The 27354-nt window shown below is 43.4% G+C and overlaps 1 protein-coding gene across 3 annotated transcripts in view; it reads right to left on the minus strand.

Moving 5' to 3' along the window:
* DMD (dystrophin) overlaps positions 1-27354 on the minus strand; it is a 3762639-nt gene that overhangs the window by 3025315 nt on the left and 709970 nt on the right. For all 3 annotated transcript variants that reach the window (XM_077296691.1, XM_077296689.1, XM_077296690.1), the window contains exon 4: positions 5076-5153. In XM_077296691.1, coding sequence (XP_077152806.1) covers positions 5076-5153 — 78 coding nt within the window. The remainder of the gene's footprint in view (positions 1-5075; positions 5154-27354) is intronic.

Raw genomic sequence — 27354 nt, forward strand, 5'->3', positions numbered from 1 at the left:
TCAGATCACCGATCTCACACACAAGAGCAGAGGCTTGCCGGCGCCTGCTCTCAGCAGCTCTTGCAGGCGCCGGCAAGCCAGGTCAGTAAATGACCCAGAAGGAGTCCCGCGGCCATCTTGGATCCGGGGACTCCTTCCAGGTCACTGGAGCAGCGCGATCTCATCGCGTTGCTCCGGTGGGAGAGCGCAGGGAGCCCCCGTCCCTGCGCGATCCCCCTCTATGCCGCTGTCACTATTGACAGCGGCATCAGAGAGGTTAAATGCCCGCGATCGGCGATAGCGCCGATCGTGGGCATTGCTGCGGGGTGTCAGCTGTCATATACAGCTGACACCCGCACCCGATCACCGCGGCGCTCAGCGCGAGACCGCGGTGATCGATGCGCCGTACTAGTACTGAGGCTGGCACTAATGCAGTGCCGGCAAAGTCGTACTAGTACGGCGCATGGCATGAAGGGGTTAAAATACTGAAAGTAATCAAAAAAATAATACAACTTTTAGAAATTAAAAAATTCAAGCAACCTTGAAAACAATATTAATAGTACTCTGAAGCACTTTAATATAATTTTCTATCTGGTCTCACATGCTTGCAGTACAGCTGCCAGACAGAACTTGATGCTTCTTAGCCTCAATCTAAACCTGTAACAGATGTTTCATTTACAGTTTCTGTAACATTTATAATGCTGGTGTCTTGTATAGTAAATGTGTTTTGGTCAGAATGCTCAAAAACTACCATTCTCCCTGCGAAGTTCTTAGATCATAGAAACATTCTAAGATTCTTAGGCCCCAATTTCTTATTTGCATATTTTAAATCATTTTTCTTTTTTTGTCCTATGGTATTTGCTGACATCATCAAAATGACACACGCAATACACAAATTTGACAAAAAGAAAGAAAATGGGCTTCTTTCCTGTCATTTACCATTTTTGCAACTTTTGAGAAAAAGTCACAAAAAATGAGACTTTTTGCATGGCATGCATAAAATCACTTGAAGGGATATGGTAGTAGGATTGTGCTATTTGTTTTACCAGTTGCTAATATAAAATCAGTCAAAAAAATTATGGAATCACTAAAATCCATCCAAAAGTTGTTAAAAAAACCAGGTGAGCACATATTACATGGACCTTATAACAGGTGCAATTAAAATAATGAAGTTAGTGAAAACAAAGCAACAGATGCAAAGCACATGAGATTAGCCACAAAAACCAGTTGAAAAGGCAACGATGAAATGGGCCTCAGTGTTCTTAGTTAGCCTCAGGGCTTATGCAGACATTGGTTGGACTCGGTCCGATTATGCACAGACTGGCTGTGGATCTCCTGACCGGAGCATGACAGCCTTACATATTTTTATGAGGTTGTCCCTCTTGTGTTGTTAGACCATTGGCCAGTCCGTACATTGCGGCGCGAAATCAACACAATCTACATGAGCCATTAGTTTAACTGTGGTGGAGCAGATGTTGTTTTGGGGTGTTTACTTCTAAAATGCATTTTACCTATGGGAAATTCACATTTCATGGATTGATAGGCTTTGTTACATTCACACATTATCACTGGTTTACATGTACAAATTTTGTATTGACCGATCTTTTTTACTTGTGCTGTAACTGACACACTAGTGGACCTACAGTATATGGCATTCAAATCTGGCTAGAGAACATCTTTTGGGGAAAATTTACTGAACCTTCTGAACCAATTAGCCCCATGATTATGATGCACCGCCTTGTGAGATGCAGGGCCTAATATCTCGGAGGATGGTTCAGTCATGGTGACTCCAATGGCTCTAACAATCCCTAGGTTCGGTGGCAATTATAAAGGGGAGACGATGGATATATGAGACTGTGAATTATGTTGATGCCCACAAGGGATGAGGCTGCGGGCGAAAGAATCATACACCGGGGTCTCGTGCAAACTTGAAAGATGAACTTTATTGAAGACTTGTAACAATCCTTATATTTTTAAATATAACAGTAATGGGTAGCTGATAACATTTTTCTTACAATTGCAACGGTCAAAGCCTTTTCTCGGTACTGGCCATGGGAGGATGGTGGTAACTTTTCATTTGACTAACTGTGCTGCATGAAGGGGGAGGATCAAACTGACCTTAATCAGATCGTAGTATCCAGGGAATCTGCTGCACAGTTCTGCAGTTCCTTCTCTTGTCTCAGCACTCTGTTTCTATAAGACGCAGGGCACTCCGAATAGGGTGCTATTTGTACACCCCGCTTGTCCCAATCCAGGAGCCCCAAGATTCTACCTTTGCTCCCCACCAAAACTGTCCAAAAAGTGCTGTTTGTCCCACACGCACCACTTCCAACTGCACTTATCTTCAAATCAGAAAAACACTTTTCAATACCAAACTAAGGCAGAAGAGGGCAGCATAGTACTACAAGTTGTAATACCAAAACATGGCAAGAGAGGGCAGCATAAAATTAAATAGCTTACTTCCTCCCAAGGCAAGACAAGGTGCCGGTGTCGCAAGTGTAATCATGTAAGGAATAGAGAACACTCTTACCATATGATATATAACATACATTAGTAATGGCTTTCCTGGTCACTACAATTATAAAATCAATTTTGGTAAGTATACTCAGAAATCCTATTACTACAGGTAGACATATGTGAATAAGTTTTAACCCTACACATAATACATCAACAATAGTAAGATTTCAAAAATGAGTGAGCTCCAGCTTTAAAGTTTGGACTTCGTAGTCCGGTGCTGAACTCCAAACATGGACTTCTCCTGGTAGTCAATTTTACAGTTCGCGAGTCTGAGGAGGAGGGAGAGAGATTTTCCAGCTCCAAAGTTTGGGACTCCATTCATTTCTATGGGTTTCTGGTTCGGGTTCAAGTTTGCCTACAGTTCTGGTACCTGAACTGAACTTTGGACTAAAGTTCCATCGAACCTGATAAATCCGAACTTCCACGTGTCCGTTCATCTCTATAAGATTTGGTTTTGCAGGTATCTTCTAAATTACCTTTCATTTAGATTTTTACTTCATCCTTCCAGTCGGATTTAATCCTGATCTTAGCTACAGTATATGGAAATTAATTATTAAAGGATTTGTCCATGAATAGAAAATAACTAAAGAAAATGCAATTCTAAATAAATTCTTAAATATTTTGTATTAGCAAATCACAATCATTTTGTCTAGGTAAGTAGTAATCACTGTTGAATTAAAAATGGATACTGATTTCTAAGGGCTCGTTAACATGGCCATATTTTGTTTTGGATCTGAGTGTGATCCGACAAAACATCAAATTGCACTCGGACTAATGGCAGTCTTTGGGGCTGTGCACATGTCAGCTGCATGCACGAGTTTGGTCCGATATTTGTTTCACACTCGGCCATGCAAGTCAATGAGTCTGTGAAAACCATCGGACCGCACTCGGATGACATCTGAGTGTAGTTTTATTTCCACAGACTGAAAGAATGGAGAAGATGGAGCCTTTTTTCTCCATCTTTTCCTCATCTGAGTGAATGGGATCACACTATGTTCACAGTTTGATCAGAGTTTGGTCAAAGTGTGATTTGCATAATCGACCTAATTCTCTCAGATGAGAGAGTACGCAGTCTAGGCTTGGAATGTTAATAGGATAGATACCAATGAGTAAAGGTAACTTTACACTAAACGACTTACCAACGATCACGACCAGCGATATGACCTGGCCGTGATCGTTGGTAAGTCGTTGTGTGGTCGCTGAGGAGCTGTCACACAGACAGCTCTCTCCAGTGACCAACGATCAGGGGAACGACTTCGCCATCGTTGAAACTGTCTTCAACGTTGCCGAAGTCCCCCTGCAGCACCCGGGTAACCAGGGTAAACATCGGGTTACTAAGTGCAGGGCCGCGCTTAGTAACCCGATATTTACCCTGGTTACCATTGTAAAAGTAAAAAAAAAACCAGTACATGCTCACCTTCTGATGTCTGTCATGTCCCCAGACGTCCACAGGGTTAAAACTGCTTTCGGCAGCAGCGCTGGTAATGCACACGCTGCAGCCTAGAGCTTCCCTGCACTGAATGTGTCAGCGCCGGCAGTAACAGCGGTGACGTCACTGCTGTGCTCTACTTTACGTCTGGCGCTGACACAGTCAGTGCGGGGAAGCTCTTGGCAGCAGCGCTTGCATTACCAGCGCTCCTGCTGAAAGCAGTTTTAACCCTGTGGACATCGGGGGACGTGACAGACATCAGAATGTGAGTATGTACTGTTTTTTTTTTTACTTTTACAATGGTAACCAGGGTAAATATCGGGTTACTAAGTGCGGCCCTGTGCTTAGTAACCCGATATTTACCCTGGTTACAAGTGAACACATTGCTGGATCGGCATCACACACGCCGATCCAGCGGGTGACAGCGGGTGATCAGCGACCAAAAAATGGCCCTGATCATTCCCATCAACCAACGGTCTCCCAGAAGGGGCCTGATCGTTGGTCGCTGTCACACATAACGAGATCGTTAGCGGGATCGTTGCTATGTCACCAAAAGCGTGACGTTGCAACGATATCGTTAACGATATCGTTATGTGTGACTCAGCCTTAAGTGTATTTGAAGCTTTACTCCTCCCTTCATGTGGAGCAAAATGTGCTCCCAGAAGATATATACGGATGTAATACTTGAGATACCAGATGTGTTGAGGTAAGAAGAATCTACTCACACCAATATCAACCCTGTCTTTCTGAATGACTACAAATGGATTAGGTATTTTCAGGTCACACTATTGAAGCTTCCTACTACATATGCACACACGCGCTGGTCCTAACATTCTGTCAATTTAACAAAGCAGAGTCTATTGGCATTCCATAGTGATTACCTCCATTTATGAAACAACTGTAATTTGCTAATTAGAAATATTTAGGAAACTATCTAGAATGACATTAAATTACTAAATTACTTCTACATTTATTTTAGTTGTCTAGGTTTTAATAAGGGGTCTTTTTCCCATAAACTGTACATCTTTTGTCTATGACATATGTAAAAATAAGAAACACATTACAACATCAAATACACATCTTAAACTTTTCAACAAGTGTAGCATTTGTCAACTTGTGAACAACTCCTTAAGACTTAATAGTTACTTACTTTGTTTTTTTGCAAAATTTGAAGTGCTTTGTTGACATTGTTTAAAGCATGAACCCTTGTGGAGCCTTTTTCTTTTACCTGCAAGGAAGCAAAAAATTATATATAATTTGCATTAGTATACTGTCCACAACATGAGAAGTAATTTTTAGCTTTAATCAATTATTTATATTATATAAAACTCAGCAAAAATGTATTTTAGCTTTAAATTTGTTTTTATTTTAAGTGGTGTCTGAGATGAGAGCTGTGTGGAAATACCTGAGGAAACTTTGAAAGAAAAGTATTTTAACTGATCTCTGAGCATGTTGTCATAAAATAAGATGGTTACCTAATATAGTGATTACTTCATATTAGCTTGGTGGAACATGGAGCAGGGCGAGCATTGATAAGCTAAAATTTGGAGGAGGCAAGAACTGGGTCCTAGTTCTAGGTCTGTGAAACATGCGAGTTTTGTGGGAACTTGAAGGCCAAACCTTGGTCAGGGTACTTGTTTTTTTGTGGTGTATCTGACTGATTGCATTAGTCACCAAAATAGTTTGTGCAACAGGAGATCTAAAGTAGTAGGCCAGCCTCAATAAAGAGGAATGGGGCCCTTGATGGACATTGTCTGGGCATCGAGAAATAAGGCTCTAGAGAACAGGGTCTCTATTAAAAAGACAGGACCATCAAGAAGCATGGCTTCAGAGAATGAGGACAAGGCTAGACTAATTATCTACAAGTTATTCATGTGTAAGCATATTGTCTGTATTGACCTGTTTGAAATAACTAAGTCGGGGTGTGGTTAATGTCAAATCGATAAGGATCTGACATACATGTGGCTACACAACTGTTCAATGTAAAAATGTGTTTAGTTAAGTTCTGCAATGTTCTTGGAGTGGTCAGGTTGAAAAAAAGTTATCACTTATAATCTGGATAGGTGCAAACTTTTAGATCACAGGAAAATAACACTGTTAGCGCCAAAGGAATAGAGGTGCAGTGAGCAGGCTTGTCCATTCATTGTTCTCTATGAGGCAGCTGAAACACTGTATTAAGCAATCCCAATGGTAATAAATTGGGCTTTGGTCAAGCATGTACACTGCTGCTCCATTCTAATGACAAAAATGCCCAGTTCTGGTTATTACTGGGAGTATTAAAGGTTACACCCACATAAATCTTGGTAATGAAGGCAGAAAGAAGTGACCATAGCACCGCAGACGTTTATTTCACCACTGCCACACTTCTGTGCCAGCTGCCCTGCAGCTTCTCTCTGTGCCATCACTTTCACTGAAATTAGATGTCATCAGTGGGTGGTGCTAGAAACAGGGTGAGTGACAATAGCACAGTTCCACAGCTTCTGTTACCACCCTTAGATTAATTGTCTTCAGAGGGTTGTGCTACTTTAACTCACTCTGCTTCTAACACCACTGCCACCTGATAATATATCTTTTTATTAAATGGGGTAACAGGGACAAAAGCTTGGCACCACAAAGAAGTTGGGGGGCATTGGTCCCTTTTCTTTGCCTGTATCCAGGGCCGGTTTTAGGCAAAGTGGGGCCCTAGGCAAAGTTTAAAATGGGGCCCCAAATGCTAACGTATTGCACATCACACAGAAGCATTTCTGCTGTATTTACATGAGCTGATCTCAGGCCGCTAAACAATGTGATCTACAATACTGAAGTCATTGGACGCTTGTTTCCCGGCCTCTTTCCACTGTCTGAGAAAGAATGAAGGGGACAGAACAATCACTAACAGATCACCATACAGTATCATGTTATCAGCAGCACATCTACAGTTTACACCGGGGATGTGCTGCTGAGAACAAGGATTTTTATTCCGGCATAAACAATCCAATCACCCAATGAATATGCAGCATTTTGCTTGTTTAGTATAATACACCCCATAGTCCTCCATATATTATAATGTGCACCACAGTCCTCCATATTGTAAAATGCACACCCCATTTTCCTCCATATAATATAATGTGTCCCATAGTCCTCCATATAGTATAATACACTTCCCATAGTCCTCCATATAGTATAATACAGTCCTCCATATATTAAAATATACTCCTCAGTCCTCCATATAGCCTAATACACTCCTCACAGTGCTCCATATAGTATAATGCACCGCCATAGTCATCCATGTAGCACAATTCACTTCCCATAGTATAATGCACCCCATAGTTCTGCACATAGTATAATGTATTCCCCATAGTCCTCGATACAGTATAATTCAGCCCACATATAGTATAATGCAGCCACCACCCCAAAGAGTATAATGCAGCCACCCCACAGAGTATAATGCAGCCACCCCAGAGTATAATGCAACCCCCCACAGAGTATAATGTAACCTCCCCATAGAATATAAAGCAGCCCCCCATATAGTATAATGTAGCGCCCTGATAGAGTATGATGCAATCACCCATCAAGCAATATATAAATATAATACAGCCCCCCATAGAATATAATGTAGCCCCGAACAAGATATAATACAGTCCACCTCCCCATAGAATATAATGTAGCCCCATCAAAGGGTATGATACAATCATCCTTCATAAAATCTAATAAACCCCCCACAGAATATAATGCAGCCCCCCATAGTATATAACACAGCCTCCTCCATAGAATATAATGTATAATGTACCCCCAAATATATAACACAGCCACATAGTATATAACACAGCCTCCCCCATAGAATATAATACACCCCCATAGTATATTGCACAGCCCACATAGTAGTATATAGCACAGCCCATATAGTAGTATATAGCACAGCCACTTAGTATATATCACAGCCCACACAGTAGTATATAGCACAGCCCACACAGTAGTTTATAGAACAGCCCACACAGTAGTAGACAGCACTGCCCACAGTAGTATACAGCACTGCCCACAGTAGTATACAGCACTGCCCACAGTAGTATACAGCACTGCCCACACAGTAGTATACAGCACTGCCCACACAGTAGTACACAGCACTGCCCACAGTAGTATACAGCACTGCCCACAGTAGTATACAGCACTGCCCACAGTAGTATACAACACTGCCCACAGTAGTATACAGCACTGCCCACAGTAGTATACAGCACAGCCCACAGGAGTATACAGCACAGCCCACAGGAGTATACAGCACTGCCCACAGTACTATACAGCAGAGCCCACAGTAGTATACAGCACTGCCCACAGGAGTATACAGCACTGCCCACAGAAGTATACAGCACAGCCCACAGTAGTATACAGCACAGCCCACAGTAGTATACAGCACAGCCCATAGGAGTATACAGCACAGCCCACAGGAGTATACAGCACAGCCCACAGTAGTATACAGCAGAGCCCACAGTAGTATACAGCACTGCCCACAGGAGTATACAGCACAGCCCACAGGAGTATACAGCACTGCCCACAGTACTATACAGCAGAGCCCACAGGAGTATACAGCACTGCCCACATCCCGCCTTCCCTCCCCGCCTCTCTCCTCCCGAGAATGGCCTCACAGTCCATTAAAAAAAAAAAACACAAGCTCCTTACCTCTCCCCGAGCCCACGCTGCTCCCTGTTCCTGTGTCGGCGGCTGCCGCCGCACTGCCTGGCACACAGTGAGTACGCGATGACGTGCACCCGCTGTGTCAGAGGCAGAGCGGGGAATGATGGGACAGGGAGCATCAGGTGACGCTCTCTCCTCCATCATTGCTTTGAACTGTACCGGCAGACGCAGGTATATTTCAATGTGGCGGGGGAGTCAGCGCTGGCGGCAGGCGGGCCCCCCTGCCTCACAGGGGCCCCATAGCGGCTGCATGACTTGCCGCTAGCGGGGGGCCCCTGGAGGAGCAGGGGCCCCAGGCAGCTGCCTGGTCTGCCTGCCCCTAACGCCGGCCCTGCCTGTATCACAGTCAATGATTAAGGATATTATCAGGGGATGGCATTTAAAGAAGCTACCTTATGTCATCATGTTTACATGGGGGTAATAGAAGCTACAAGGAAGTTACTGTTGGCCCATCCTCCTGATTATGTTCCATTTGAAAGTCCCATCAAACGAGGCGTCATCAGAAGTAGAGTAAAAAAAATATGTATTGGAATTACCTGTGTAGGAATTAAAGTAGGACATTTTCTAACAAACTAAAGTAAAAAAATGGTTAGGATTATAAAAATAGGCATCAATACAGAAAAAACTGTAAAGCATTATATCAGACAACCCTTCAACTCTTCAGCTTTCTGTGCCACTGTATCAGGAAGAGAAAAAAAGGAGACAAAATGAAGCAATGGAGTGAATTTAGTTTATGATATTATTCTTTAAAAGGGAATCATTTAAGTAATACCCATGATGAATTTAGACTAGCAAATCAATTTGTTCTAAATATTACGGTTTTTCTTCCTTGCATACAGAAATATGCAAATAATTTTTATTCAATCTTAGCCAGCCAGTCAATTCAGAATTTTTATCTTCTGTTCATTCAACAAATGTAGTTTGGTTGCCATGGCAGCCTGTCAGACAAACACTTTGACATATGTCGTTCTATCTTGCATATTTCTCACTGCTAACTTTTTCACTTCAAAGTACTTTCCATAAAAATGAAAAACTCAAGGCCAATTTTATTGTTTAATTCACAAAGCGAAATATTTCCTATAGTGAAAGACATGACTAACAGAATTAGTATTTTTTTCTGAAAATTAATTGTCATTAATCAATTGATACTCAATATCTAACAATTAGGATTTATGATAAAAGTACAATGTGAAAAGTTTTTAAGGTTATATATAGTGGCATGTAAAAGTTTGGGCATCATTGATCAAAATTACTGTTATTGTGAACAGTTAAGCAAGTTGAAGATGAAATGATCTCTAAAAGGCCTACAGATAAAGACTACACATTTCCATTGTATTTTAGACACCAAAAAATATATTTTTTTTATTTTAAAAATTATAAAAAGAAAATAGACCGATCCTAAAATTTGGGAACCCTTGGAGATTTGCATGCTCAGATAACTTAGACCAAGGCTTCAGACCTTAATTTCCCTTTTAGGGTTATGGCTTTTTCACTATCTTCATTAGGAAAGGCCAGATAATACAAATTTCCCAGCTTTAGAAATACCCAGCCTCTTCTAACCTTGTTTAAAAAAATTGCCATTGGTTCTTCTAATCAGCTGTCTAGTACTCTGAAAATGGTGGAGAACCACAAAGCAGGAAAAGGATGTAAGAATAAAGTAAAATGTTTTCAAGGTGCCCTTTCCTCGGTTCAAAATGTAATTCAGAAATAGCAGTTAACATGAACATGAATGGAAGCCAAGATAAGGTCTGGAAGAACAAGCAAAATTCCAGTAAGAATTGCTCATAGGATCGCTAGAGAGGCAAATCAGAACTCCTGTTTGACTGCAAAAGACCTTCAGAAAGATTTCACAGTCTCTGGCATAATAGTATACTGTTCTACTGTTCAGAAGCTACTTGTCAGGGTACACCATGTCACCGCCCATTTCCACAAGTCAGCAAGTCACACTGCACATGCTGGCAAGTCTTTGTGAGCAGCACAAGTCAGTTGCTGAATATCAGCCTTAGCACATAACAACTGAAGAGTGGGCATGGATGTCTTGCCATTTGTGCTGTACACCAAGACTTTGAGGACTCTACAAAGATGGTGAGCGGTGATGATTCCAAAATCAGTGCAACAATCCTGCTTCTGTTCCTACTTAAACAGTCACTGCTCACAATTAAAGATTAAGCTTTGCATGCGGAGCAGCTGGAGATAAAAGAAGACATGAGACAGGGAGCTACTACCCAGTCCACCCTCACCTCACTATGAATGGGGCAACAATTAGGAGAAGGAGGAGAAACAGGATCTGGTTGCTAGCACAACACAGGCTAGTATCCTCACAAGCTTTGTCTCTTTGTGGATGGGCTGAGGAGGGTAATGAGGAGGAGGAGATGGATAGTCATCATCATGTTATAGACAGGGAAGTGTTGGCTCTGGGGAGCTTGGCACATATGGCAGACTTTATGTATCATTGCTTTTTCTGTGACCTTTGAATTATTTTCATCTTGTCCAAAAAAGTGCACTGGTGGTTTACCCTGCTAGACCCACATTACAAGGAGAAACGTGCATCTTTTCTTCCTGAGGCGGAGCGGTCTACTAAAATGGTCCTATGCCAGAAGGCCATTGTGGAAAGGATGTTGAAAAAATTCCCATCAGACAAAGCTGGTTGCAGGGGGCAAGATTCCTTGCCCAACCAAAGAGGAGTGGCGAGAGAGATACAGGTACAGCAGAGGTAGGGGTATACTGTTAAAGGCATGGGACAATTTCATGACACCCTCTGTTATGACCCCAATGGCAGAGGGTCTCAGGAATAATGCTAAATCAGTAAATACAGAAAACCAGCTCATAGGGCAGTGGTAACTGGGCTGACCATATAACTAATCCTAGCACCACAAATACCAGCAGCCGGGGAACGTTCCTACGTTGATCCTAGACGTCTCGCGCCAGCCGGAGAGCTAACTACCCCTAGAAGGGAAAAGAAAGACCTTTCTTGCCTCCAGAGGAAATACCCCAAAAAGTTGGATAGAAGCCCCCCACAAATAATAACGGTGAGGTAAGAGGAAAAGACAAACATAAGAATGAGCTAGGAATTTAGCAAAGAGAGGCCCACTAGCCAATAGCAGAATATAGAAAGATAACTTATATGGTCAGCAAAAAATCCTATCAAAAATATCCACACTGGAAATTCAAGAACCCCCGAACCGTCTAACGGCCCGGGGGGAGAACACCAGCCCCCTAGAGCTTCCAGCAAGGTCAGGAATCACATTTAGTACAAGCTGGACAAAAATGATAGCAAACAAATAACCCAAAAAACAAAGAAGCAAGACTTAGCTTAATTTAACACGAACCAGAACCAGCAAACAGGAGCAAACAGAATGTGTCTGATAACACCGATGCCAGGCACTGGACTAAGGTTCCAGGAGGTTTATATAGCAACACCCCTGAAGTAACGACCCAGCTGGGTGCAGACAGAGGGAAGGAAATCCCAGAGTCATATCACTAGTAACCACTAGAGGGAGCCAAAAAAGTCTAATTCACAACAGTACCCCCCCTTAAGGAGGGGTCACCGAACCCTCACCAAGACCACCAGGGCGATCAGGATGAGCAGCGTGAAAGGCACGAACCAAATCGGCCGCATGCACATCAGAGGCAACCACCCAGGAATTATCCTCCTGACCATAACCCTTCCACTTGACCAAATACTGAAGCCTCCGCCTGGAGAGACGAGAATCCAAGATCTTCTCCACCACGTACTCCAACTCGCCCTCAACCAACACCGGAGCAGGAGGCTCAGCAGAAGGAACCACAGGCACAACGTAGCGTCGTAACAAAGACCTATGGAACACGTTGTGAATGGCAAACGAAACCGGAAGATCCAAGCGAAAGGACACAGGATTAAGGATTTCCAATATCTTGTAAGGACCGATGAAGCGAGGCTTAAATTTAGGAGAGGAGACCTTCATAGGAACAAATCGAGAAGACAGCCACACCAAATCCCCAACACTAAGTCGGGGACCCACACCGCGGCGGCGGTTGGCAAAACGCTGAGCCTTCTCCTGTGACAACTTCAAGTTGTCCACCACATGATTCCAGATCTGCTGCAACCTATCCACCACAGAATCTACTCCAGGACAGTCAGAAGGCTCCACATGTCCTGAGGAAAAACGAGGATGGAAACCAGAGTTGCAGAAAAATGGCGAAACCAAAGTAGCGGAACTAGCCCGATTATTTAGGGCAAACTCAGCCAACGGCAAGAAGGTCACCCAATCATCCTGATCTGCCGAAACAAAACACCTCAAGTAAGCTTCCAGAGTCTGATTAGTTCGCTCAGTTTGTCCATTAGTCTGAGGATGAAAGGCAGACGAGAACGATAAATCAATGCCCATCCTAGCACAAAAGGATCGCCAGAACCTGGAAACAAACTGGGATCCTCTGTCAGACACAATATTCTCAGGAATGCCATGTAAACGAACCACATTCTGAAGGAACACAGGAACCAGATCGGAAGAGGAAGGCAGCTTAGGCAAAGGCACCAAATGGACCATTTTTGAAAAGCGATCACATACCACCCAGATGACAGACATACCCCGAGACACCGGGAGATCAGAAATGAAATCCATGGAAATATGTGTCCAAGGCCTCTTCGGGACAGGCAAGGGCAAGAGCAACCCGCTGGCACGGGAACAGCAAGGCTTAGCTCGAGCACAAGTCCCACAGGACTGCACAAATGACCGTACATCCCGTGACAAGGAAGGCCACCAAAATGACCTAGCCACCAGATCTCTGGTGCCAAAAATTCCCGGATGACCTGCCAACACCGAGGAATGAACCTCGGAAATGACTCTGCTGGTCCACTTATCAGGAACAAACAGTCTGTCAGGTGGACAAGAGTCAGGTCTACCAGCTTGAAATCTCTGCAACACACGTCGCAAATCAGGAGAAATGGCTGACAAAATAACTCCTTCTTTAAGAATACCAACAGGTTCTGTGACTCCAGGAGAGTCAGGCACAAAGCTCCTTGAAAGAGCATCAGCTTTCACATTCTTTGAACCTGGTAAATACGAGACCACAAAGTCAAAACGGGAGAAAAACAATGACCAGCGGGCCTGTCTAGGATTCAAGCGTTTAGCAGACTCGAGATACATCAAATTTTTGTGATCAGTCAAGACCACCACACGATGCTTAGCACCCTCGAGCCAATGACGCCACTCCTCAAATGCCCACTTCATGGCCAGTAATTCCCGATTGCCCACATCATAATTCCGCTCAGCAGGCGAAAACTTCCTAGAGAAGAAAGCACATGGTCTCATTACCGAGCAACCAGGGCCTCTCTGTGACAAAACGGCCCCTGCCCCAATCTCAGAAGCATCCACCTCGACCTGAAAGGGAAGTGAGACATCAGGCTGGCACAAAACAGGCGCCGAAGTAAACCGGCGCTTCAACTCCTGGAACGCCTCCACGGCTGCAGGAGCCCAGTTAGCAACATCAGAACCTTTCTTGGTCATATCCGTCAAAGGTTTAACAACGCTAGAAAAATTAGCGATAAAACGACGGTAGAAGTTAGCAAAACCCAAGAACTTCTGAAGACTCTTAACTGACGTGGGTTGAGTCCACTCATGAATAGCTCGGACCTTAACTGGGTCCATCTCCACAGCAGAAGGGGAAAAAATAAACCCCAAAAAGGGAACTTTCTGTACTCCAAAGAGACACTTTGAGCCTTTAACAAACAAGGCATTCTCACGCAAAACCTGAAACACCATCCTGACCTGCTCCACATGTGAGTCCCAATCTTCAGAGAAAACCAGAATATCGTCCAGATAAACAATCATAAATTTATCCAGATACTTCCAGAAAATATCATGCATAAAGGACTGAAATACTGAGGGAGCATTAGAAAGCCCAAAAGGCATCACCAAGTACTCAAAATGACCTTCGGGCGTATTAAATGCAGTCTTCCATTCATCACCTTGCTTAATGCGCACAAGGTTGTATGCACCACGAAGATCTATCTTGGTGAACCACTTGGCACCCTTAATCCGGGCAAACAAGTCCGACAAGAGAGGCAAAGGATACTGAAATTTTACAGTGATTTTATTCAGTAGCCGATAGTCAATACAAGGTCTCAAAGATCCGTCCTTCTTAGCCACAAAAAAGAATCCCGCACCAAGAGGGGAAGAGGATGGACGGATATGCCCCTTCTCCAGAGACTCCTTGATATATGAACGCATTGCGGCATGCTCAGGTACTGACAGATTAAATAATCTTCCCTTAGGAAATTTACTACCTGGAATCAAATCTATGGCGCAGTCACAGTCCCTATGAGGAGGCAGAGCACTGGATCTGGACTCACTGAATACATCCTGATAATCAGACAAATACTCAGGAACTTCCGAAGGAGTAGAGGAAGCAATAGACACCGGCGGGGAATCAGCATGAATTCCCTGACAGCCCCAACTTGACACAGACATTGCCTTCCAATCCAGGACTGGATTGTGGGTCTGTAACCATGGCAGACCCAAAACGACCAAATCATGCATTTTATGCAGAACAAGAAAACGAATCACCTCCCGATGTTCAGGAGTCATGCACATGGTCACCTGCGTCCAAAACAGCGGTTTATTTTCCGCCAATGGCGTAGCATCAATACCTCTAAGAGGAATAGGATTTACTAACGGTTCAAGAACAAAACCACAGCGCTTGGCAAATGACAGATCCATAAGACTCAGGGCGGCACCTGAATCCACAAACGCCATAACAGGGTAAGAAGACAAAGAGCAAATTAAAGTCACAGACAAAATAAATTTATGTTGCAAATTACCAATGGCGACAGGACTAACAACCCTTGTTAGGCGTTTAGAGCATGCTGATATAACATGTGTAGAATCACCACAGTAAAAACACAACCCATTCTGACGTCTATGATTTTTCCGTTCATTTCTAGTCTGAATTCTATCACATTGCATTAAATCAGGTGTTTGTTCAGACAACACCACCAGAGGATTAGCGGTTTTGCGCTCCCGCAAACGCCGGTCAATTTGAATAGCAAGCGCCATAGAATCATTCAGACTTGTAGGAATGGGGAAACCCACCATCACATTCTTAATGGCTTCAGAAAGGCCATTTCTGAAATTTGCGGCCAGAGCACACTCATTCCACTGAGTAAGCACGGACCATTTCCGAAATTTTAGGCAATACACTTCAGCTTCATCCTGACCCTGAGAAATAGCCAGCAAGGCTTTTTCTGCCTGAATTTCAAGATTGGGTTCCTCGTAAAGCAATCCGAGCGCCAGAAAAAACACATCAATATTCGCTAATGCCGGATCTCCTGGCGCTAGCGAGAAAGCCCAATCCTGAGGGTCACCCCGTAAAAAAGAAATAACAATTTTAACTTGCTGAGCAGAATCTCCAGATGAACGGGGTCTCAGAGAAAGAAACAATTTACAATTATTCTTGAAATTCCTAAACCTAAATCGATCTCCAGAAAACAATTCCGGAATAGGTATTTTAGGTTCAGACATAGGACTACTGGTAACAAAATCTTGTATACCCTGCACACGAGCTGCCAGCTGGTCAACACTTGTAATCAAGGTCTGCACATTCATGTCTGCAGCAAGCACACGCCACTCAAAGGTAAAGGGGAGGAAGAGAAGGAAGGAAAAAAAAAAAAAAACTCAGAATTTCCTTTCTTATTATCCCACTTCTGCAATGCTTTAAACATTCAATATTGGCCTGGCATACTGTTATGACCCCAATGGCAGAGGGTCTCAGGAATAATGCTAAATCAGTAAATACAGAAAACCAGCTCATAGGGCAGTGGTAACTGGGCTGACCATATAACTAATCCTAGCACCACAAATACCAGCAGCAGGGGAACGTTCCTACGTTGATCCTAGACGTCTCGCGCCAGCCGGAGAGCTAACTACCCCTAGAAGGGAAAAGAAAGACCTTTCTTGCCTCCAGAGGAAATACCCCAAAAAGTTGGATAGAAGCCCCCCACAAATAATAACGGTGAGGTAAGAGGCAAAGACAAACATAAGAATGAGCTAGGAATTTAGCAAAGAGAGGCCCACTAGCTAATAGCAGAATATAGAAAGATAACTTATATGGTCAGCAAAAAATCCTATCAAAAATATCCACACTGGAAATTCAAGAACCCTCAAACCATCTAACGGCCCGGGGGGAGAACACCAGCCCCCTAGAGCTTCCAGCAAGGTCAGGAATCACATTTAGTACAAGCTGGACAAAAATGATAGCAAACAAATAACCCAAAAAACAAAGAAGCAAGACTTAGCTTAATTTAACACGAACCAGAACCAGCAAACAGGAGCAAACAGAATGTGTCTGATAACACCGATGCCAGGCACTGGACTAAGGTTCCAGGAGGTTTATATAGCAACACCCCTGAAGTAACGACCCAGCTGGGTGCAGACAGAGGGAAAGAAATCCCAGAGTCATATCACTAGTAACCACTAGAGGGAGCCAAAAAAGTCTAATTCACAACAGTACCCCCCCCTTAAGGAGGGGTCACCGAACCCTCACCAAGACCACCAGGGCGATCAGGATGAGCAGCGTGAAAGGCACAAACCAAATCGGCCGCATGCACATCAGAGGCAACCACCCAGGAATTATCCTCCTGACCATAACCCTTCCACTTGACCAAATACTGAAGCCTCCGCCTGGAGAGACGAGAATCCAAGATCTTCTCCACCACGTACTCCAACTCGCCCTCAACCAACACCGGAGCAGGAGGCTCAGCAGAAGGAACCACAGGCACAACGTAGCGTCGTAACAAAGACCTATGGAACACGTTGTGAATGGCAAACGAAACCGGAAGATCCAAGCGAAAGGACACAGGATTAAGGATTTCCAATATCTTGTAAGGACCGATGAAGCGAGGCTTAAATTTAGGAGAGGAGACCTTCATAGGAACAAATTGAGAAGACAGCCACACCAAATCCCCAACACGAAGTCGGGGACCCACACCGCGGCGGCGGTTGGCAAAACGCTGAGCCTTCTCCTGTGACAACTTCAAGTTGTCCACCACATGATTCCAGATCTGCTGCAACCTATCCACCACGGAATCTACTCCAGGAGAGTCAGAAGGCTCCACATGTCCTGAGGAAAAACGAGGATGGAAACCAGAGTTGCAGAAAAATGGCGAAACCAAAGTAGCGTAACTAGCCCGATTATTTAGGGCAAACTCAGCCAACGGCAAGAAGGTCACCCAATCATCCTGATCTGCCGAAACAAAACACCTCAAGTATGCTTCCAGAGTCTGATTAGTTCGCTCAGTTTGTCCATTAGTCTGAGGATGAAAGGCAGACGAGAACGATAAATCAATGCCCATCCTAGCACAAAAGGATCGCCAGAACCTGGAAACAAACTGGGATCCTCTGTCAGACACAATATTCTCAGGAATGCCGTGTAAACGAACCACATTCTGAAGGAACACAGGAACCAGATCGGAAGAGGAAGGCAGCTTAGGCAATGGCACCAAATGGACCATTTTTGAAAAGCGATCACATACCACCCAGATGACAGACATACCTGGAGACACCGGGAGATCAGAAATGAAATCCATGGAAATGTGTGTCCAAGGCCTCTTCGGGACAGGCAAGGGCAAGAGCAACCCGCTGGCACGGGAACAGCAAGGCTTAGCTCGAGCACAAGTCCCACAGGACTGCACAAATGACCGTACATCCCGTGACAAGGAAGGCCACCAAAATGACCTAGCCACCAGATCTCTGGTGCCAAAAATTCCCGGATGACCTGCCAACACCGAGGAATGAACCTCGGAAATGACTCTGCTGGTCCACTTATCAGGAACAAACAGTCTGTCAGGTGGACAAGAGTCAGGTCTACCAGCTTGAAATCTCTGCAACACACGTCGCAAATCAGGAGAAATGGCTGACAAAATAACTCCTTCTTTAAGAATACCAACAGGTTCTGTGACTCCAGGAGAGTCAGGCACAAAGCTCCTTGAAAGAGCATCAGCTTTCACATTCTTTGAACCTGGTAAATACGAGACCACAAAGTCAAAACGGGAGAAAAACAATGACCAGCGGGCCTGTCTAGGATTCAAGCGTTTAGCAGACTCGAGATACATCAAATTTTTGTGATCAGTCAAGACCACCACACGATGCTTAGCACCCTCGAGCCAATGAAGCCACTCCTCAAATGCCCACTTCATGGCCAGTAATTCCCGATTGCCCACATCATAATTCCGCTCAGCAGGCGAAAACTTCCTAGAGAAGAAAGCACATGGTCTCATTACCAAGCAACCAGGGCCTCTCTGTGACAAAACGGCCCCTGCCCCAATCTCAGAAGCATCCACCTCGACCTGAAAGGGAAGTGAGACATCAGGCTGGCACAAAACAGGCGCCGAAGTAAACCGGCGCTTCAACTCCTGGAACGCCTCCACGGCTGCAGGAGCCCAGTTAGCAACATCAGAACCTTTCTTGGTCATATCCGTCAAAGGTTTAACAACGCTAGAAAAATTAGCGATAAAACGACGGTAGAAGTTAGCAAAACCCAAGAACTTCTGAAGACTCTTAACTGACGTGGGTTGAGTCCACTCATGAATAGCTCGGACCTTGACTGGGTCCATCTCCACAGCAGAAGGGGAAAAAATTAACCCCAAAAAGGGAACTTTCTGTACTCCAAAGAGACACTTTGAGCCTTTAACAAACAAGGCATTCTCACGCAAAACCTGAAACACCATCCTGACCTGCTCCACATGTGAGTCCCAATCTTCAGAGAAAACCAGAATATCGTCCAGATAAACAATCATAAATTTATCCAGATACTTCCAGAAAATATCATGCATAAAGGACTGAAATACTGAGGGAGCATTAGAAAGCCCAAAAGGCATCACCAAGTACTCAAAATGACCTTCGGGCGTATTAAATGCAGTCTTCCATTCATCACCTTGCTTAATGCGCACAAGGTTGTATGCACCACGAAGATCTATCTTGGTGAACCACTTGGCACCCTTAATCCGGGCAAACAAGTCCGACAAGAGAGGCAAAGGATACTGAAATTTTACAGTGATTTTATTCAGTAGCCGATAGTCAATACAAGGTCTCAAAGATCCGTCCTTCTTAGCCACAAAAAAGAATCCCGCACCAAGAGGGGAAGAGGATGGACGGATATGCCCCTTCTCCAGAGACTCCTTGATATATGAACGCATTGCGGCATGCTCAGGTACTGACAGATTAAATAATCTTCCCTTAGGAAATTTACTACCTGGAATCAAATCTATGGCGCAGTCACAGTCCCTATGAGGAGGCAGAGCACTGGATCTGGACTCACTGAATACATCCTGATAATCAGACAAATACTCAGGAACTTCCGAAGGAGTAGAGGAAGCAATAGACACCGGCGGGGAATCAGCATGAATTCCCTGACAGCCCCAACTTGACACAGACATTGCCTTCCAATCCAGGACTGGATTGTGGGTCTGTAACCATGGCAGACCCAAAATGACCAAATCATGCATTTTATGCAGAACAAGAAAACGAATCACCTCCCGATGTTCAGGAGTCATGCACATGGTCACCTGCGTCCAAAACTGCTGTTTATTTTCCGACAATGGTGTAGCATCAATACCTCTAAGAGGAATAGGATTTACTAACGGTTCAAGAACAAAACCACAGCGCTTGGCAAATGACAGATCCATAAGACTCAGGGCGGCACCTGAATCCACAAACGCCATAACAGGGTAAGAAGACAAAGAGCAAATTAAAGTCACAGACAAAATAAATTTAGGTTGCAAATTACCAATGGCGACAGGACTAACAACCCTTGTTAGGCGTTTAGAGCATGCTGATATAACATGTGTAGAATCACCACAGTAAAAACACAACCCATTCTGACGTCTATGATTTTTCCGTTCATTTCTAGTCTGAATTCTATCACATTGCATTAAATCAGGTGTTTGTTCAGACAACACCACCAGAGGATTAGCGGTTTTGCGCTCCCGCAAACGCCGGTCAATTTGAATAGCAAGCGCCATAGAATCATTCAGACTTGTAGGAATGGGGAAACCCACCATCACATTCTTAATGGCTTCAGAAAGGCCATTTCTGAAATTTGCGGCCAGAGCACACTCATTCCACTGAGAAAGCACGGACCATTTCCGAAATTTTTGGCAATACACTTCAGCTTCATCCTGACCCTGAGAAATAGCCAGCAAGGCTTTTTCTGCCTGAATTTCAAGATTGGGTTCCTCGTAAAGCAATCCGAGCGCCAGAAAAAACGCATCAATATTCGCCAATGCCGGATCTCCTGGCGCTAGCGAGAAAGCCCAATCCTGAGAGTCGCCCCGTAAAAAAGAAATAACAATTTTAACTTGCTGAGCAGAATCTCCAGATGAACGGGGTCTCAGAGAAAGAAACAATTTACAATTATTCTTGAAATTCCTAAACCTAAATCGATCTCCAGAAAACAATTCCGGAATAGGTATTTTAGGTTCAGACATAGGACTACTGGTAACAAAATCTTGTATACCCTGCACACGAGCTGCCAGCTGGTCAACACTTGTAATCAAGGTCTGCACATTCATGTCTGCAGCAAGCACATGCCACTCAAAGGTAAAGGGGAGGAAGTGAAGGAAGGAAAAAAAAAAAAACTCAGAATTTCCTTTCTTATTATCCCACTTCTGCAATGCTTTAAACATTCAATATTGGCCTGGCATACTGTTATGACCCCAATGGCAGAGGGTCTCAGGAATAATGCTAAATCAGTAAATACAGAAAACCAGCTCATAGGGCAGTGGTAACTGGGCTGACCATATAACTAATCCTAGCACCACAAATACCAGCAGCCGGGGAACGTTCCTACGTTGATCCTAGACGTCTCGCGCCAGCCGGAGAGCTAACTACCCCTAGAAGGGAAAAGAAAGACCTTTCTTGCCTCCGGAGGAAATACCCCAAAAAGTTGGATAGAAGCCCCCCACAAATAATAACGGTGATGTAAGAGGAAAAGACAAACATAAGAATGAGCTAGGAATTTAGCAAAGAGAGGCCCACTAGCTAATAGCAGAATATAGAAAGATAACTTATATGGTCAGCAAAAAATCCTATCAAAAATATCCACACTGGAAATTCAAGAACTCCCGAACCGTCTAACGGCCCGGGGGGAGAACACCAGCCCCCTAGAGCTTCCAGCAAGGTCAGGAATCACATTTAGTACAAGCTGGACAAAAATGATAGCAAACAAATAACCCAAAAAACAAAGAAGCAAGACTTAGCTTAATTTAACACGAACCAGGACCAGCAAACAGGAGCAAACAGAATGTGTCTGATAACACCGATGCCAGGCACTGGACTAAGGTTCCAGGAGGTTTATATAGCAACACCCCTGAAGTAACGACCCAGCTTGGTGCAGACAGAGGGAAGGAAATCCCAGAGTCATATCACTAGTAACCACTAGAGGGAGCCAAAAAAGTCTAATTCACAACAACCCTCCCAGTATCCAAACCCTGATGAAAGGGTATTTATGACAAGGAGGAAAAACATTTTTAAAGAGGATCAAGCAATACCTGGCAGACCAAACCAGCATGCTCCCTAATTCCCTGCGACCTTCAACTTTTGGGTCTCAAAGCTGGACATCTGGCATGAGCTATCTCTTTATGCCTTGGAGATTTTGTGCTGCCCTGCCCCTAGCATCTCGTCTGAATGGGTGCCGCAAGAGTAATCATAACAGACAGGCACTTTTGCCTGTCAACAGAAAATGCTGACAGGCTCAGTCTGATAAAAATAAGCAAAGCCTGGATGCATCCTGACTTTTCACATAAAGTGTTTTTAATCTTCAATATTTGAATGGGGGACTACAGTTGTTGCCCTTAAGGTTTTATGTATTATTTTGCTTGCAGCATTTTGGGAGTCAGTGTTGCTTCCAGGGGTCTTCCCCATGCTGTTCTCCATCCATTCAGCACTTTTTCCATCCATTTCAACATATTCACTGCCTTCCAGACCTCCTTGTAGGGTTTGTTGGAAAAAATGCTTTGACTTCACTTTCACTCCCGTTATATTCATTACTCAAAATAAGCATCCTAGCATTTGGAATTGCTTTGCTCAAGTAACGAGCATCCAAGCATTTTAGTGCACATTCATCACTACTGCTTAACTGTTCAGTATAACAGTAACTTTGGCTAGGGATGCCCAAACTTTTACATGCCACTGTATATGTATTTATATATATATATATATATATATATATATATATACAGTATATATATATATATATATATATATATATATATATATATATATACGTGTGTGAAGCACTATAGGACTCGGAAATAGCTGCTGGTTATGCACGCCTGGTCCTGGCGCTACTGGAGTTCATCATCGGGAGGAATTACTACTTGCAGCACCTCAGAACGGCCAGTGGGTCCACTATGGCACCTACTTATGCCATCATCTACATGGTGGCATTTGAGGACAAGTACGTGTACAGTTCCATCTTTTGGCGCCATGTCCGGGCATGGTGGTGGTATATTGATGATGTCTTAATGGTTTGGGAGGGTGAATTAGTTGAACTCTTTTGCCTTTTAAAGTTAAATTAATAATTTATTTTCAGAGTAACAGTTTATATTGTCCCATTCTACAGTGGAGTTACAGTTTCTGGATACTTTGGTAAATAAAGATGATGGTAATTTAAAATCTGATCTGTTTGTTAAACATTCTGACAGGATTGTAATCACCCACATGAAATAGTCATCTCTGTCCCTTGGAGTCAACTAATCAGAGTTAGAATGATAGTGTCGTGTGAGGAGAGGGTTGAGAGACTAGAAGAAATGTGATAAAAATTCCAACTTTAAAATTGAAACATGAAGATCTATTGGTAGGTACACATTCTAAGCAAACAATGAATAGGAAACTGTTTCTATCAACATACTGCCCTGTAATAGGATGGGTAGCGGATATCTTGAATAAACATTAGCCCTTGTTATATATGGGTCTTCCATCTAAGGTGGAATTTGCTACTTGGCCTCTTCTTTCATAAAGTCAAGGCCAAAATTTAAAGCATACATTGTTTAAATCTGATTTTGGCTATTCTGGGACATCATCACAAACCACGCTTAGCACTCCCACGCTTGGGAATTTCCGTTGCTTGGGTTGTGCTTGTTGCAGTAATGTGATTACGGGAAATTTTTTACATCATCCCCATACTGGAGAACAGTATTCCCTTAGGAAAAGATATATCTGCTCATCAAATTTTGTTATATATGTGATTTCTTGTTCACGTGGGTTATATTATGTAGTGGAGACTACTATGGAGATCAGGGCCTGCATTAGTAAACATAAGAGCACAATTTGGACAGGTCTCACAGATTTTCCTGTTCCAAAACATTTCATTGAGAACAGGCAATCCGTGAACCAGTTGAAATTCAGGGTTATAGACAGTGTTCCTCACAGAGGAGAGGTGGGGACAGACTTAGGATTTTAAAAAGAAAGGAATGGAGATGGATTTTTGAATTGGGAATCCTTCAGCCTAGAGGGTTAAATGTTAAATATAATCTACAAAATACTCTGCCTTGAATCTCCTCTATGGTCTTATCATCATTATCTATGTGTTTTACATATATGCATATGGATTTGATTTTTTATTTATTTTTCCTTTTTTCTAGATCCCTTTATATATGATGAATGTTAGGGGTCCAGTTCCCGCCTCTGCACAGGGGGAATCTCGAGCCATCTCCTCTGCGGTCTCTCATTCTTCTCCAGCCGCAGTGGAGTCTGCTCAGCGGAGACGTCGGTCCCAGCGTCTGGCTCAGCCTGATACTGTGCGGATGGTTTCTGCTGTTTTCCCAGGCTCAGCCATTGTAGCCAGTACTGGTCAGCGGCGAGCAGACATCTCTGGGACTAAGTCCTGCTTTTTCTCTTCTGAGCACGCCCAAGGTAAGACGTCAAGACCTCTCATTGGAAGTCAGGGGTCACATGCTCAGGTACTGCTGCAGCTCCCACTGGTCTCCTAGGAAGGTCCTGAAGTTGCTCTGGTATTGCAGCAACTTCCACTGGTCCTCTACGAAGGTCCTGAAGCTGCTGCAGCTATAAAAGATTTGCATGGCCGCACGGCCATGCGCTAGTATCACTTCATGTTATGAGCTTGCTAATTATGGTCGCGCCTGTATGATTGTATTCAGGGACCCGGTTGAAATAAGCCCCTAGAATACCGGCACCTCCGGTGAGGAGTTTGTATGATTGTATTCAGGGACCCAACTGAAATAAGCCCCTAGAATACCGGCACCTCCGGTGAGGAGTTTTTGTGTTCTTCTCTGTGTGCGTGACCACTGACTGCCATCAGCTCAACAGTTAGCTGTGTTCCCCTGTAACGCTAACAGGGCACAGCGTGTTCTTTTCTGTGTGACTCAGTGAAGTAACTGAGTTCACTTATACCGCCATATAGTGCCGTCATTTTCTAGCAGCAGGTTGTCTCCTGCACGGTGGACCCCAGGCTGTGAACGCACCAATTATAACATCCATATTAACTCGGTGCGTTCTGCTAGTCCTCACAATGAACATGGTCAGAGAAGAAGCAAGGTGTGGGGATTAAACTCAGTCGGCAAACAGATACAGACAATTGAATGAAGTTCTATTATACAGTAATATAACAATGTGTTGTCCACTTTTCTCCCCTCACCTTTTCTCCTCCCTTATTTACTTATCTGCCATTGAGTGTTTTATGCACTGTTGGGCATATTGCACATATGTGAGGTTGCCATGGGTGATTTCAGCTTATAATCTGGATTGGTTGAGCCTTAGTAGCACTGTGCATAACTTAGGTATCATGTCAGCTGTGATCATGTGACTGTTGCCTTGGTGCTTCCTGGAGACGCTTCAGAGGAATGTGCGTGCCCACACATGTGCAGTAGTTGTGCCTGTCACTCAGATTACTATCATGTGACTGCTTCTTGAAGACATGTGCTTGCTGATTCATTTGAGATCCAGTGTATATGACTGTGGAGGGCACGCTAGCGGGGGTAATACCTTGGCTGCTGTGGCCTCCCCCTTATGCTTTTTTCCGATAGGTGGGTTATAGTCATGCCTGAAGTATGAACTCATATTGCCTTTTTTGGGAGCCAGTGGATTGGACACTCAGTGGTGGTTGTTTACCTGTGTATGATCTATTATATATTGATTGGATCCTAGTAACTATAATATACGAGATGCAACCTGTGAATTGGATGATCACTGCATACTTCCTTTATGAACAAGGTTTTATTATTGTTATTCTGTAATTTTTTTATGATTATATAGTAAATTGAGCTATCCGTATGTGTTATTATGTGAGATTTTATCTTTTATCACAAAACTGTATTTGTATTTGATGTATTTCATATGAGGGGCTGACTTGTATGGTGATTGGTTCTTTGTTGTAAACCACACCATTTAAGGCCAGCCTTTTGTTTGCTCAAATATGAAGACCAACATTAATTTGAAACCTCATTCCTTTGATGGTGGAATAAACCACACTTTGAAAATGAACACCCTAGAGTGGAAGCTGTACTTTCTTTATGGACAATAACCAGTGTCTGCTGGCAAAAGTGAAGCAAGGTGGAGGTTTCTTGTAAATGTAGTTCTGCTTTTCAGCAAATGGAATTTGGAGTTGTGACTTGATTAACGATGTGTTAAATGTTGAGAAATACTGGAAGATACTTATCCATCATGTATTACCTTCAGCGAGGCATCTGATTGATGTCAAATTTATTCTGCAGCAGGACAAAGACCTTAAGCATGCAGTAAATCTCTGATAGGGAATTAGGGACCCTCACAGGTCTCATTTTTCTATACAAAGGGGATTCTGACATGACTTATATTTTACCTTTAGCTGGGTCTCTATGACCTAAATAAGCTGCATGACTCAAGCTGTTGATACGAAGCCCTGTATTGACCAAGAGTAATTAGTATTGGTGGTGGTACTGGAAATAATCAGATAATACTAATAAAGACTTACAAGCCTTATTAGGACAAGATTAATAGCATGGGCATTTAAAGTTCACATGATCAATGCCTGTTTGTTTTACCTAGAATGGAATGCCACATGATGGATAATGATGTTTTTATTTGTTATAAAAAGTTTTGATGACAGACAGCATACACGCAATAAGAATGTGTACGCCCATTCTAAAGGCTATATAATGGAGCATCTGTGCAATAAATTTTTATGGCTTCTTATACAGACACAACCTGTCTCTGTGTGAATCCATCTGCTCGAGCATCCTGATATTTGACATCCATCCAATATACTTTATCGTGTACTTGACACCAACCTAACATTTTGGAATTCCAGGGTGGGCTGGTCAAAACAAAAGGCTACAATATTTGAAATCCAGCAATCGCAGACGGAGAATCAGGGGACACACAGACCAAATCACCGGTGAAAAGTAAGAACCTTAGTTTCTTGCAAACTCTCTCTGTGTCTCCATCTGTCTCAATATCTGCAGACCAGATTCCGTGTATGCTATAGTCAAATCTTTTTACAGGACTAGCCCATATTGTTTGGCAAAGAACTGTAGAATACCCTAGTGATACTTAAAGTGTATATTGGATTGGATAATTTCCTGTGCTGCTATCCCTGTTATGTGTTTTGTTACATGTCTAGTGTATGCCTGAAGTATGAATGTATGATTCAAACTTGAGGGTACGGAACAGTTCTCTTGTGGTCTGCCATTAAGACTGTCTTTCCATGTCAACTGGCTTGCCAGGATTCATGTGAAGAGACGTCTCTGACGGTGTGCACAAAGGAAACTACATACGTTCTCTGGGGAGTGA

This window comes from Ranitomeya variabilis, chromosome 3 (genome assembly GCF_051348905.1).
Source record: "Ranitomeya variabilis isolate aRanVar5 chromosome 3, aRanVar5.hap1, whole genome shotgun sequence".
NCBI lineage: Eukaryota > Metazoa > Chordata > Amphibia > Anura > Dendrobatidae > Ranitomeya > Ranitomeya variabilis.